The sequence below is a fragment of the Rhodamnia argentea genome, chromosome 7 (assembly GCF_020921035.1).
Source record: "Rhodamnia argentea isolate NSW1041297 chromosome 7, ASM2092103v1, whole genome shotgun sequence".
NCBI classification, from domain to species: Eukaryota; Viridiplantae; Streptophyta; class Magnoliopsida; order Myrtales; family Myrtaceae; genus Rhodamnia; species Rhodamnia argentea.
The window spans coordinates 27,899,062-27,910,735 of NC_063156.1; the positions used below are offsets into that span (position 1 = coordinate 27,899,062).

The 11,674-nt window shown below is 41.1% G+C and overlaps 2 protein-coding genes across 2 annotated transcripts; both read left to right on the plus strand.

The window, feature by feature from the left end:
• Nucleotides 1–1,153: 1,153 nt before the first annotated feature.
• LOC115749769 (patellin-4-like) lies at nt 1,154–4,000 on the plus strand. The gene is made up of 4 exons (XM_030686740.2): nt 1,154–2,133; nt 2,913–3,037; nt 3,173–3,314; nt 3,553–4,000. Exons 1-4 carry the CDS (start codon nt 1,291–1,293, stop codon nt 3,817–3,819), a joined length of 1,377 nt encoding a protein of 458 aa, XP_030542600.1. The 5' UTR covers nt 1,154–1,290; the 3' UTR covers nt 3,820–4,000.
• Nucleotides 4,001–5,377: 1,377 nt separating this feature from the next.
• On the plus strand, nt 5,378–7,158 carry LOC115749689 (patellin-4-like). The gene is made up of 4 exons (XM_030686623.1): nt 5,378–5,902; nt 6,177–6,301; nt 6,437–6,578; nt 6,816–7,158. Exons 1-4 carry the CDS (start codon nt 5,378–5,380, stop codon nt 7,080–7,082), a joined length of 1,059 nt encoding a protein of 352 aa, XP_030542483.1. The 3' UTR covers nt 7,083–7,158.
• Nucleotides 7,159–11,674: the final 4,516 nt, after the last annotated feature.

The following is an 11,674-nucleotide window of genomic DNA, read 5'->3' on the forward strand; positions in this document are numbered from 1 at the left end:
TTGGAATCTTCATCACTGATAAACCGGGCCAGAAGATCTTTAACATCCGGCTCACGGCCAACGACATCGGACTCGACCCTCTGCCTCGTATTTTCTCTATTCCTCTCACTCGATGATGAAGATGATGCCCTTTCATTCTCCGGCATGCCTTCTTTAGCAGAAGACTAGGATGGTGCGAACTTGCTGGATAATAATCTGACTTCGCTCACGAAACTCTTGGCTATCTTTTTCCTGGCACGTGCTCGGCTCATTACTGGGAAGAATCGAACTAAATCAAACCCCTTGGTCAATCGACCCTTTTGCCATTCAACATCTGATCTGATGGAGGCAAAAATTGACAAAGAATTCTTCTGCGATCAGCTCAGCTCCACGAGCCGAACGCAGAAGCTGCTCCTCGCCTCCTTGGGTTTCTCGGTTGTGGCCATTGTTGAGCTCGGCATGTTGCCTGGTGGTCAGGACCGTTCGAAGATTGTTTATGAATTGCAAGTAGCAGGTGGAGGACGGCGGGTAATAAGAAAAAAATTATTTTTTTTATTAAAAAAAGATTTAAATATTTTTAGAAAAATTAAAAATATTTCAATTGCATGAAAGTGTTTTACTAATATCATTTTTCTTAATAAATTATAAAAAATAAATATTTCATGATTTAGTTAAATATAAAAGTGTTTAAGTAATACGGTCGAGTCGGGCATGAGTTGAGCATGGATTAGGTCGGGTATTGACTGTTAAATCTGTACTATATTAAAATGGGTCAAAATGGATTAAATGGGTCGATATGGGCCGGATCATATTCGACCCGACCCGACCCATCAGTTTGACTCCTCTAGTTCTCATGCATGTTTGGAAGCTAGAAATTCGAGGAAAATCACAAGATTCTATAAAAAGAAGAACGATTAGAGGAAGAATGTCCATAAGGGAAAAAAAAATCTACCAAAAAAAAGGAAAGACATGATCCATAACCTAATAAGTGATAAGAAAAGAAAGCGTCCAGTTGTCTCCTTAATCCATAATGAACTAATAATTATGCCACGCAAATCTTAGTCATTCATGACTTTTGTTCTTGAGCATATCCTATATTTGGCGCCAACTAACTAGTGGCTAGAATTTGCACCACCAATCCTTGCTATGGCAAAAATGGAGGAAAACCAAAACTTGTCTTCCCCACCCAAAAAAAAGGAAAAAAAGAAAAAGAAGAGGGCTGATAGCCCTCTTCTCTCTTCACCACAAATCAAACCCTCGCCGGATTCAGATTTCCGGCCGGTTGCCCGCTCGAACCCGCCGGGAATCTGGATGACAAGGAAGACAAAGCCCTCCACGGCTGCAGCAGTCCAGATGCCGCTCAAGGAAGCCGAAGCCGGCAAAGAAACAAACTGCGACGAGGACAAACCATCGGACCACCCCAAGGAACGTGATAACAACGTTAAAGACAACGATGGGACGAAGCCCGCTGCTGAGTGGAAGCTCCCTAGGAAGAAGGCGCTGCTGCAGTTCCGGTGCAAGCTGGAAGACGCGATCCGTGGGGACTACCTCCTGGGGCGGTCCTACTGGAGCCTCTCGAGGTTGTCGAGGGAGAACATGAGCAGCGCTTCGTCGCAACCACTCCCGTTGATGGACATCAGGCTGTGGGGCGTTCCTCTATTGCCAAGCAAGGGGCACGAGGGCACGGACTACGTCCTCACGAAATTCCTGAAGGCACGGAACTACAAGGTCGGCGAGGCTTTCGAGATGCTCCAGGAGACGCTCTGGTGGCGGAGGCAGCACAGGGTGGACGAGACCACGGGCGAGGCTCCCCTCGGCCCCGACGAGCTGGTCTTACGGACGATGTACGTGAGGAGCGTCGACAGGGAGGGCCGCCCGCTGTGTTATCACGTGTATGGGGCGTTGGAGGACAGGGAGGTGTACAAGAGGGCGCTGGGGACGAAAGAGAGGGTCGAGGAGTTCAAGAGTTGGGCTGTGCAGTTCATGGAGAGGGTTGCCAGGAGGCTGAGCTTCAAGGACGGAGGGGTCGACTCGGTGGTTCAGATCACAGACTTGAAGAACATGCGCTCCCGGAGCGCGAAGGAGGCGCGGGGCGTGCTCCGGAGCACCTTTCTGATGGTGCAGGATCACTACCCTGAGCTCGTCCACAGACATGTAAGCGAATCACATCTGAAACTTCGACAATTGTGACTTTGCTCCTTGCTTGGAGATGAAAAAGAATACCGTTGAAAATTAAATTGTGCACGGAAGCATGATTTTGAGATGAATGATAGTTTGTGGTTAGTGATGGGTACAAGGACATGTATCTATGATCTAGTTGATATAGAGAAATGGACAAGGGATAGGACAGTTTCTAAAATATAGGTCACGGAGAAGAAATAGGTTTATTAGTTGCACAAAAGTAGCTTTACATGTATAGCTGATGCCTGATGGAGGAGATGTTGGCGTGGGGGAGGAGAACAGGACATGGAGTTTATTCTTAACTCCCCCCACACACCCTCAGGACAAATGAGAGATGACCTATTTATACTAGTCCTAAGTCGGTGGAGAAGTCTCCACGCTTTTCTAAATATTTCCTATACTAATCATTACATTGCAGGTTGATTTTTTATTAGAGAATTCTAGATACAAGCTTATGTGGACTATTTTACAATATTTTTTTTTTTTTGTAAGATTTTTCTAGACATCCAAGAAGACTCTAGAAATTGGATCATAAATTCCAACAAATACACATCCAAAAATACCATCTTCCTTGCTTACGATCAGTACAATTTAGCAAAGACAAAAAGACTGCAATGTTCCAAGGACTTGACCATCTGCATCTAGCTTAATGTTAGGGCCATGTTCTTCAACATTTGCTTCCGTACAAAACATTCAAAGCATTATCAGATTCCCGAGTAAATCATGTCAATGCCGGGGAACTTCGTGTGCAGATAATACTAAATGTCCCGCTGTGGTACTACACCTTCCACTTGCTGCTCTTGCGGCTTCTGCATCAATCCGACAAGAGCAAGTTCATCCTCGCGAGACCGGCTAAAGTCACCAAGACACTTCTCAAGTGAGACCAGTATGCGGATCTTAATGAGTATCTTGGATAGAATTTTTTTGGCTTTGTGTTTGTTGGTTTCGGCCCTTGTTTAACGAGTTGCTGGTGCTTGTTGATTGAATGTTGGCCATACCGATCGATAAAAAGATTCATCGACCCAGAAGACCTGCCCGTGGAATATGGGGGTCTCTTGCGAGAGAATGACGAGGAATTCTCGAACCTGGACAAGGTCTCGGAGGTCTTCGTCGGAGGGAACACGACCAAGAGCATTCGAATCCCGATTGCTGAGGTACTTCTAGTGTATGCTCTTGATATTTTTCCCATGTCGGTCTTAAGTGCTTCGAATTCTTAAAACTCTCACATAACATATTAGATTAAAATAGTTTGACAAGGCAAATTAATGAACAATATTGTGGAAGCTACCAACAAGAGGTATCCAATCCATGACGTGAAAGATTTTAAACATAAATTGTTCCTAGACTCAGCTCGATGTTGCACATGTCACCAAACATGCCATACTATTGTAGGCCGGCTCGACGGTGGTGTGGGACTTGACGGTGGTGGGGTGGGACGTGTCGTACAAGGAGGAGTTCATGCCAGAGGACGAGGGCTCGTACAGGGTGACGCTTAACCGGTCGAAGAAGCTGAGGGAGAGCGTGAGGAACTCCTACTACATCAACGAGCCTGGCGAGCTCGTCATCACCGTCCGCAACCCCACCTTCAAGAAGAAGAGGGTGCTCTACCGCACCAAGTTCAAGCCCACCGTCCCCATGTACGTCTTCTTCAAGTCATAAGTGAAAAGGCCACACTGAGGCAACATGAATGCATGTTAATTACTCATCTACTATCATTGCTGATGATTATTTATTATTGTATGCCCTGTCCTGTTATGTCAAATTTATTTTTTCTTGTTTTGTTTCTAATGACAAAGAAGCTGACGATAGAATGGTAACAATTCGGCCTGTGATGTACCCTCGGATCAAAATTCCTCATCTATCGAGGAAATCAAACAAGAGACCATGCACCTAAAGAAAACCCTAATTTTCCCCTCCTCATTCCTCTCTGTGTATCCCAATCCCAATCCAACCATGCCAAGCCTCGTTGCTGAGCCCCCACCGTCTCTCCGTCGCTGTCATAGCCCGATCTAACGACGTGCCGTCGCCTCTCCACCTTCCCATTATGGCCGATGTCCATCTTAGCCCCTTAAAATCAAATTTGCACGGGGTGGGGCCGATTATTACAGGGGGCGAGCTTGGCAACACAAATCCCTCTACCAGTCAAATGGAGAGGAGCAATGAGATCGAGAGAGGGATCGGGGCTAGGAGCTCGCAACCGATCGAAGGAAAAGCACGGGTTCTCGTTGGCCAGCGGCGGAGTTCGCCCATCAGGTCGTGCAGACCTTGTTCTCCATCTTCAAAAATACCTCAACAGGTTTGTGGAGGCAAGGGCAAAATGTGAAGAGGAAAAGTTGCAAAAGAAAGGGTGAAATAAAAATGGGACCGCCCGATTTCGCCTTCCATTCATTCACTTGGCAGTGAACGCGTCTTACTCTTGTGAGAGTAAGGATTTGAAAAATATTAAAATTAATCGCTTGTATCGCTAAAAAAAAAGAATCAACATAAACTTTTCCATCGCCCTAAAAATTGTTTAGGCATAAGTTGTTCTCGATAATGAAAATAGTTTTCATTGGCTAATTATTCCAAGTAATACGATGATCATTTTTAGATTGATATTTTTCAAATCATTTATTTTTCGCTAAATAAACGGAGCCTCCAAATTCTTTTCTCAAAATCTTCGATGAGGGGCTCCCGGAAAGTCTTTCACGCTTCAATGAGACAGATAACAACAAAGTCTCTTTTTGGTTTTGGAGAGGGAGAGATTAAGGTTTGAAGAGGCAACAACCTTCATAAACATCTGGATCTTTAGATGGTACTCAAGATGGGAAGAAAGGATTGAATTGGAAAAAATGAAAAAATTTTAGGAATGAATTGACAAAACATAAATATTTATGGCTGAATTGCACAATTATAATAAGTTTAAGACTTTTTTTATAATTTTTCCTAAAGTTCACCCGCGATCCAGATGTAAAATCCTTTTTTTTTTTTTTTGCTTCCTGACTACTTACCAAACATCGTCATGCGAATCAATGTTCTTTACCAATTCACTGACTTTCAAATAAATGGACCGAAAAATCTATCTTTCTATAATAATAGAGTGCAGTGAAGGTTTTAAGACTCTAGCATTCAAACACTTGACAATTCATCTGGGGTGCAACTGTATAATTCAGCTGTTTAATCTCCATCCACTTTTTGTGAAAAGACATGATGTGGAAAAAAGAAAAAGAAAATATAGATGGACATCAGGCTGTGGGGCGTTCCTTTATTGCCAAGCAAGAGCCACGAGGGCACGGACCACGTCCTCACGAAATTCCTGAAGGCGCGGAACTACAAGGTCGGCGAGGCTTTCGAGATGCTCCAGGAGACGCTCTGGTGGCGGAGGCAGCACAGGGTGGACGAGACCGCCGGCGAGGCTGCCCTTGGACCCGACGAGCTGGCCTCGTGGACGATGTACGTGAGGAGCGTCGACAGGGAGGGCCGTCCGCTGTGTTATCACGTGTATGGGGCGTTGGAGGACAGGGAGGCGTACAAGAGGGCGCTGGGGACGAAAGAGAGGGTCGAGGAGTTCAAGAGTTGGGCCCTGCAGTTCATGGAGAGGGTTGCCAGGAGGCTGAGCTTCAAGGACGGAGGGGTCGACTCGGTGGTTCAGATCACGGACTTGAAGAATATGCGCTCCCGGAGCGTGAAGGAGGTGCGGGGCGTGCTCCGGACCACCTTCCTGATGGTGCAGGATCACTACCCTGAGCTCGTCCACAGACATGTAAGCGAATCACATCTGAAACTTGGTCGATTTTGACTTTGCTCCTTGCTTGGTGATGAAAAAGTATACACATCCAAAAATACTATCTTCCTTGCATACGATCGGTGCAGTTTAGCAAAGACAAAAGGGACTGCAATGTTCCTAGAACTTGACTATCTGCATCTAGCTTAATGTTAGGGCCATGTTCTTCAACATCTGCTTCAGTACAAAACATTCAAAACATTATCAGACTCCGGAGTAAAATCATGTCAATGCTGGGGAACTTCGTGCGCAGATAATACTAAATGTCCCACATTGGTACCACACCTTCCACTTGCTGCTCTTGCGGCTTCTGCATCAATCCGACAAGAGCAAGTTCATCCTCGCGAGACCGGCTAAAGTCACCAAGACCCTTCTCAAGTGAGACCAGTATGCGGATCTTAATGAGTATCTTGGAGAGAATTTTTTTGGCTTTGTGTTTGTTGGTTTCGGCCCTTGTTTAACGCGTTGCTGGTGTTTGTTGATTGAATGCTGGCCATACCGATTGATAAAAAGATTCATCAACCCAGAAGACCTGCCCGTGGAATATGGCGGTCTCTTGCGAGAGAATGACGAGGAATTCTCGAACCTGGACAAGGTTTCGGAGGTCCTCGTCGGAGGGAACACGACCAAGAGCATTCGAATCCCGATTGCTGAGGTACTTCTAGTGTATGCTCTTGATATTTTTCCCATGTTGGTCTTAAGTGCTTCGAATTCTTAGAACTCTCACATAACATATTAGATCAAAATAGTTTGACAAGGCAAATGAATGAACAATGTTGAGGAAGCTACCAACAAGAGGTATCCAATCCATGACGTGAAAGATTTTAAACATAATTGTTCTTAGACTCAGCTCGATGTCGCACGTGTCACCAAACATGCCATACTATCGCAGGCCGGCCCGACGGTGGTGTGGGACTTGATGGTGGTGGGGTGGGACGTGTCATACAAGGAGGAGTTCGTGCCGGAGGACGAGGGCTCGTACAGGGTGATGCTTAACCAGTCGAAGAAGCTGAGGGAGAGCGTGAGGAACTCCTACTACATCAACGAGCCCGGCGAGCTCGTCATCACCGTCCGCAACCCCGCCTTCAAGAAGAAGAGAGTGCTCTACCGCACCAAGTTCAAGCCCACCGTCCCCATGTACGTCTTCTTCAAGTCATAAGTGAAAAGGCCACACTGAGGCAACATGAATGCATGTTAATTACTCATCTACTATCTTTGCTGATGATTATTTATTATTGTATCCCCCGTATGTCAAATTTATAGAATGTAACAATTCGGCCGGTGATATACCCTCGGATCAAAATACCTCATCTACCGAGGAATTCAAACAAGAGACCATGCACCCAAATAAAACCCTAATTTCCCCCTCCTCCTTCCTCTCTCTATCCCAATCCCAATCCAACCATGCCAAGCGTCGTTGCCAAGCTCCCGCCGCCTCTACGTCACTGTCGTAGCTTGATCTAACGTCGTCTCGTTGCCTCTCCGCCTTCCCATTATGGTCGACGTCCATCTTAGCCCCTTAAAATCAAATTTGCAAAGGGTGGGGTCGATTGTTACCGGGGGCAAGCTTGGCAACACCGAATCCCACTACCAGTCAAATGGCGAGGAGCAACGAGATCGAGGGAAGGATCGGGGCTAGGAGCTCGTGACCGATCGAAGGCAAAGCATGGGTTTTTGTCGGCGCGCAGCGGAGCTCGCCCTTCAGGTCATGCAGACCTTGTTCTCCATCTTCAACAATACCACAACAGGTTTGTGGAGGCAAGGCCAAAATGTGAAGAGGCAAAGTTGGAAACTTCCATTCATTCACTGGGCAGTGAACGTGTCTAAATCTTGTGAGAGTGGGTTTGCTTCGCAAAAAATCAACCATTTAAAAAATATTTTTCTAAACTGATCGTGTATCGCTAAAAACAATAATCAACAAAAACTATTTTCATTATCCGCGAAAATGCTCAGGCATAAATTTTTCTTGATAATGAAAACTGTTTTTATTTAGTAATTATTCCAAGCAATACAAGGATCAGTTTTAGACAGATATTTTTCTAATCATTTATTTTTTCGAAATAAACGGGGCCTCTAAATTCTTTCCTCAAAATCTTATGATAAGGGGCTCCGAAAAGTCTTTCACGCTTCAATGACACAGGCAACAACAAAGTCTCTTTTTGGCTTTGGAGAGGGAGAGATTAAAGTTTGAAGAGGCAAGACCCTTCATAAACATCTGGATCTATGTATGGTAGTCAAGATGGAGAGGAAGGATTGAATTGGTGCAAATTTAAAATATTTAGAACTGAACCGACAAAAAAAATATTTATAACTAAATTGACATAATTACGATAGGTTTAAGACTTTTTTGATAATTTTCTCGGAATTCACCCACGATCCAGATGTATAATCTTTTTTTGCTTCCTGACTACTTACCAAACATCGTCATGCGAATCAAGGTTCCTTGCTAATCACTAACTTACAAATAAATGCACAAAATCCCTATAAAAAAAATGCACAAAAGAAATCTATCTTTCTATAATAATAGAGTGCAGTGAATGTTTTAAGACTTTAGCATTCAAACACTTGACAACTCATCTGGGGTGCAACTGTATAATTCTGCTGATTAATCTCCATCCACTTTTTGTAAAAAGACATGATGTGGAAAAAAGAAAAAGAAAATATAGATGGTTAATATAAGTCACGAAAACTTCGTTATTGACAATATTAGACATTAAATAATCAATTGATAAAACAAAACAACATAAACTCGAATTAATTATAGGGAAATGCTTTCATGACAGTCCGACAGATCTGTTAATAATTTTTTTATCATAGATCCACACATAAACATTATCTATTTCAGAATTTATCAAACTATAATACAAGTCTTTTCCTGATACTAAATCATGGATATCGTCTAAGTCTATAATAGTTAGGTCTGGATCTAGACAGAGATCCTTTTCATAAAATTCTTCATTTTCTTGTAAAAGTTCTTTTGTTTTGCATTGTCCAGGGATCAAACATCTACATTCTTCTTTACTTTTACTTCTATCTATCCCACCACGCATCTCTGCAAACTCTGATGGTCTGTGGGTTGTTTGTATTGGTCTAAGAAGACTATCGCTAAATATCTGGAGATAATCTCGAGTGAACATTACTCCTCTATCTTGACGAATTAAAAAATTTAAACCTAACATCATATGTATGTTTTTGAGATTTAATGGTCGAACTAGAATTGTATCTATGGTATAAGGCTGACTATACTTATTAAATTGCGTGACAAATGTAAGAGTACTTTTCTTAAGCTTCTGTGTATAAGTAAAGGTATTTCCGTCCATTTGTAATGCTACTCTAGCACTTGATATGGGTTCAGTATCTATTTCTTCTACTAATCTTTTATGTATTACTGTCTCTGTACAACCTGAATCTATGACTGCTCTAATTAATATTCTCTTTTGAGTACTTTTAATGTGAACTTCACAATCTACCCTTAAACTTCTTATTTTTTCTGTGGGTGAACAATTAAATTTTATTTGTTCTACTGGATATTGAGGTTCTTCCTCTTGGAAAGAAACTAATTCTTGCACCTTTTCCGTCCTTATTCCCGAACTAATTTTCTGTCCTAACTCTCTCTGCTTTTTAAATAAAAGTTATATCTTATCCTTACAATTTTCTACATCTCTCCTAAGAATGTTATATTCTATTATGTTTATTGGTACTTCACTAACAATTTCTTCTTCTCTAGTATAGCAGTTACTACATTGCACTCTTAACTTCTTATCAGGGTACCATCTACATTTAAAACATGGAACACTATCTGATCTTTTCTTTATCCATTTATGATCACATTCTATATCCATGAGGTCTAATACTTCATCTGAAAATAATACCTATTTCATCTGCAAGGAATTTTCTAAGAAGTTCTTTCTTTCTAATATTCCTTCCACAAAACTCCCATCTTCACTGTCTTCTCTTTTGAAATTTCCATATTCTTGGACTGAGATGATAGAATATATACTTTCTGTATCTGACATATCTCCGTCTACATTAAGTAAATCTTGATTAACACATTCTACTACCAATGCTTCTCTAGTATATAAGTTAGGCCTTTTAGGACATCTAGTACTCATATGCCCTTCTTCTCCACAAGTAAAACAGCTTAGTTTTTTGCTATAAGTTCTCTATGGGTCATATCTCCTGGTATGCCTTTCTTTGCTCAAATAAGGTTTTCTAGCATTGGATTTTCTTAAGTAATATCTCTTCTTTAGTACTATCATGGTTTGTAATTGTTTTGGTTTTCTAAACTTTCTTTTTGGGGTTTCATACTGTTGAGGCGTAAATATTTGTTTACAGAAACTAAATTCTCCTTTTAACTGTTTTTGCTCTCTTATATAACTACATTCTTCTTCTAAAACTTTGATGACAAACTGACATCTTACTGATACATTTTTTAAATATTCTGGGAAACTCTGGCTATATTCTAACCATTTTCTGCTAATCTTTGTTCCTAAAGGATCTGGTAGTTTGCTAAATAATTTATCTCCTATTGTATTATCATAAATACTTCCTGAAAGACTTGGCAAATAATAATAATCATTTAAAAATCTCTTTATATGCTTGAAATCTGAAATGCTAAGTTGTTCTAGCTTTCTCATAGCTTCATATTGTTGAGTCTTTACCCCTACATTAGGATCTTCTACAGTTAATACCATGCTTACTTTTTTTACAAAATTTTATGGATTAGCCCCTCTACTGAGCAGTTCCTGAAAATCAGTGGGATACCTAGTTTTGTAGACTTCCCAAATTGCTCTTGTTGTCTCTCCTAAATTTGTTTCTAAGTATCTATACATCTGTTCTGGAGTATGTTCAAAGTCTTGTTTCAAATAGTCATTTACTACTATAGACTTCCATATACCTATTACTTCTGCCCAAGTCTGAGGATCGTGTGCTGAAATATTTAATATGCTTCCTTGTTTACTATCACCTTGAAGTTTTATGGTTTTTTCTAAAGGTTTTCTAATTCCTTTACTCTTAAACTTTGTTTCTCTATTATTATCATAATTTTTATAACTATAGACTTCCATATACCTATTACTTCTGCCCAAGTCTGAGGATCGTGTGCTGAAATATTTAATATGCTTCCTTGTTTACTATCACCTTGAAGTTTTATGGTTTTTTCTAAAGGTTTTCTAATTCCTTTACTCTTAAACTTTGTTTCTCTATTATTATCATAATTTTTATAACTAGGCCTTGGTAGGTTGCCTGTGTTATAAACGTCAGGAGTTTCTGCTTGTACTGGTCTTACACTTGTATAAGGACTAGTTATTGAACTTTCTTCCATTAGATTCTTTTCTATTGATATTGGCTCACTAATATCTGTCATTAGTTCTACTTGATCTTGGAGAAATCTTTCTTAAATACTATCTTCTATGTGTTCTAACTCTGGTTCGTTTTCGTAATCTATCTCTCTTATTCTAATATTACCCTCTTTATCATAATATAGCTCTTCATCTGAGTTGATTTCTTTGTTTCTTATAAGTTCGTCTTCTATTTCCATCAACTGTCTAGGGGTCAAGTCCTTCATTCCTAGTTCTTTCGGGTGCCAGATTCTATCTTCTTCTACATTCATTGATTCTATATTTTCCTCTCTTGTTTCTTCTTGTAAGCTGGTGTCTGTTTCTGTTTCATAAATTTCTCATGCTTGCCTATGTCCATAATTTCCAAATCTGATTTTTATTTTGTTATCTAAATCTTTATAAATTTATCCCT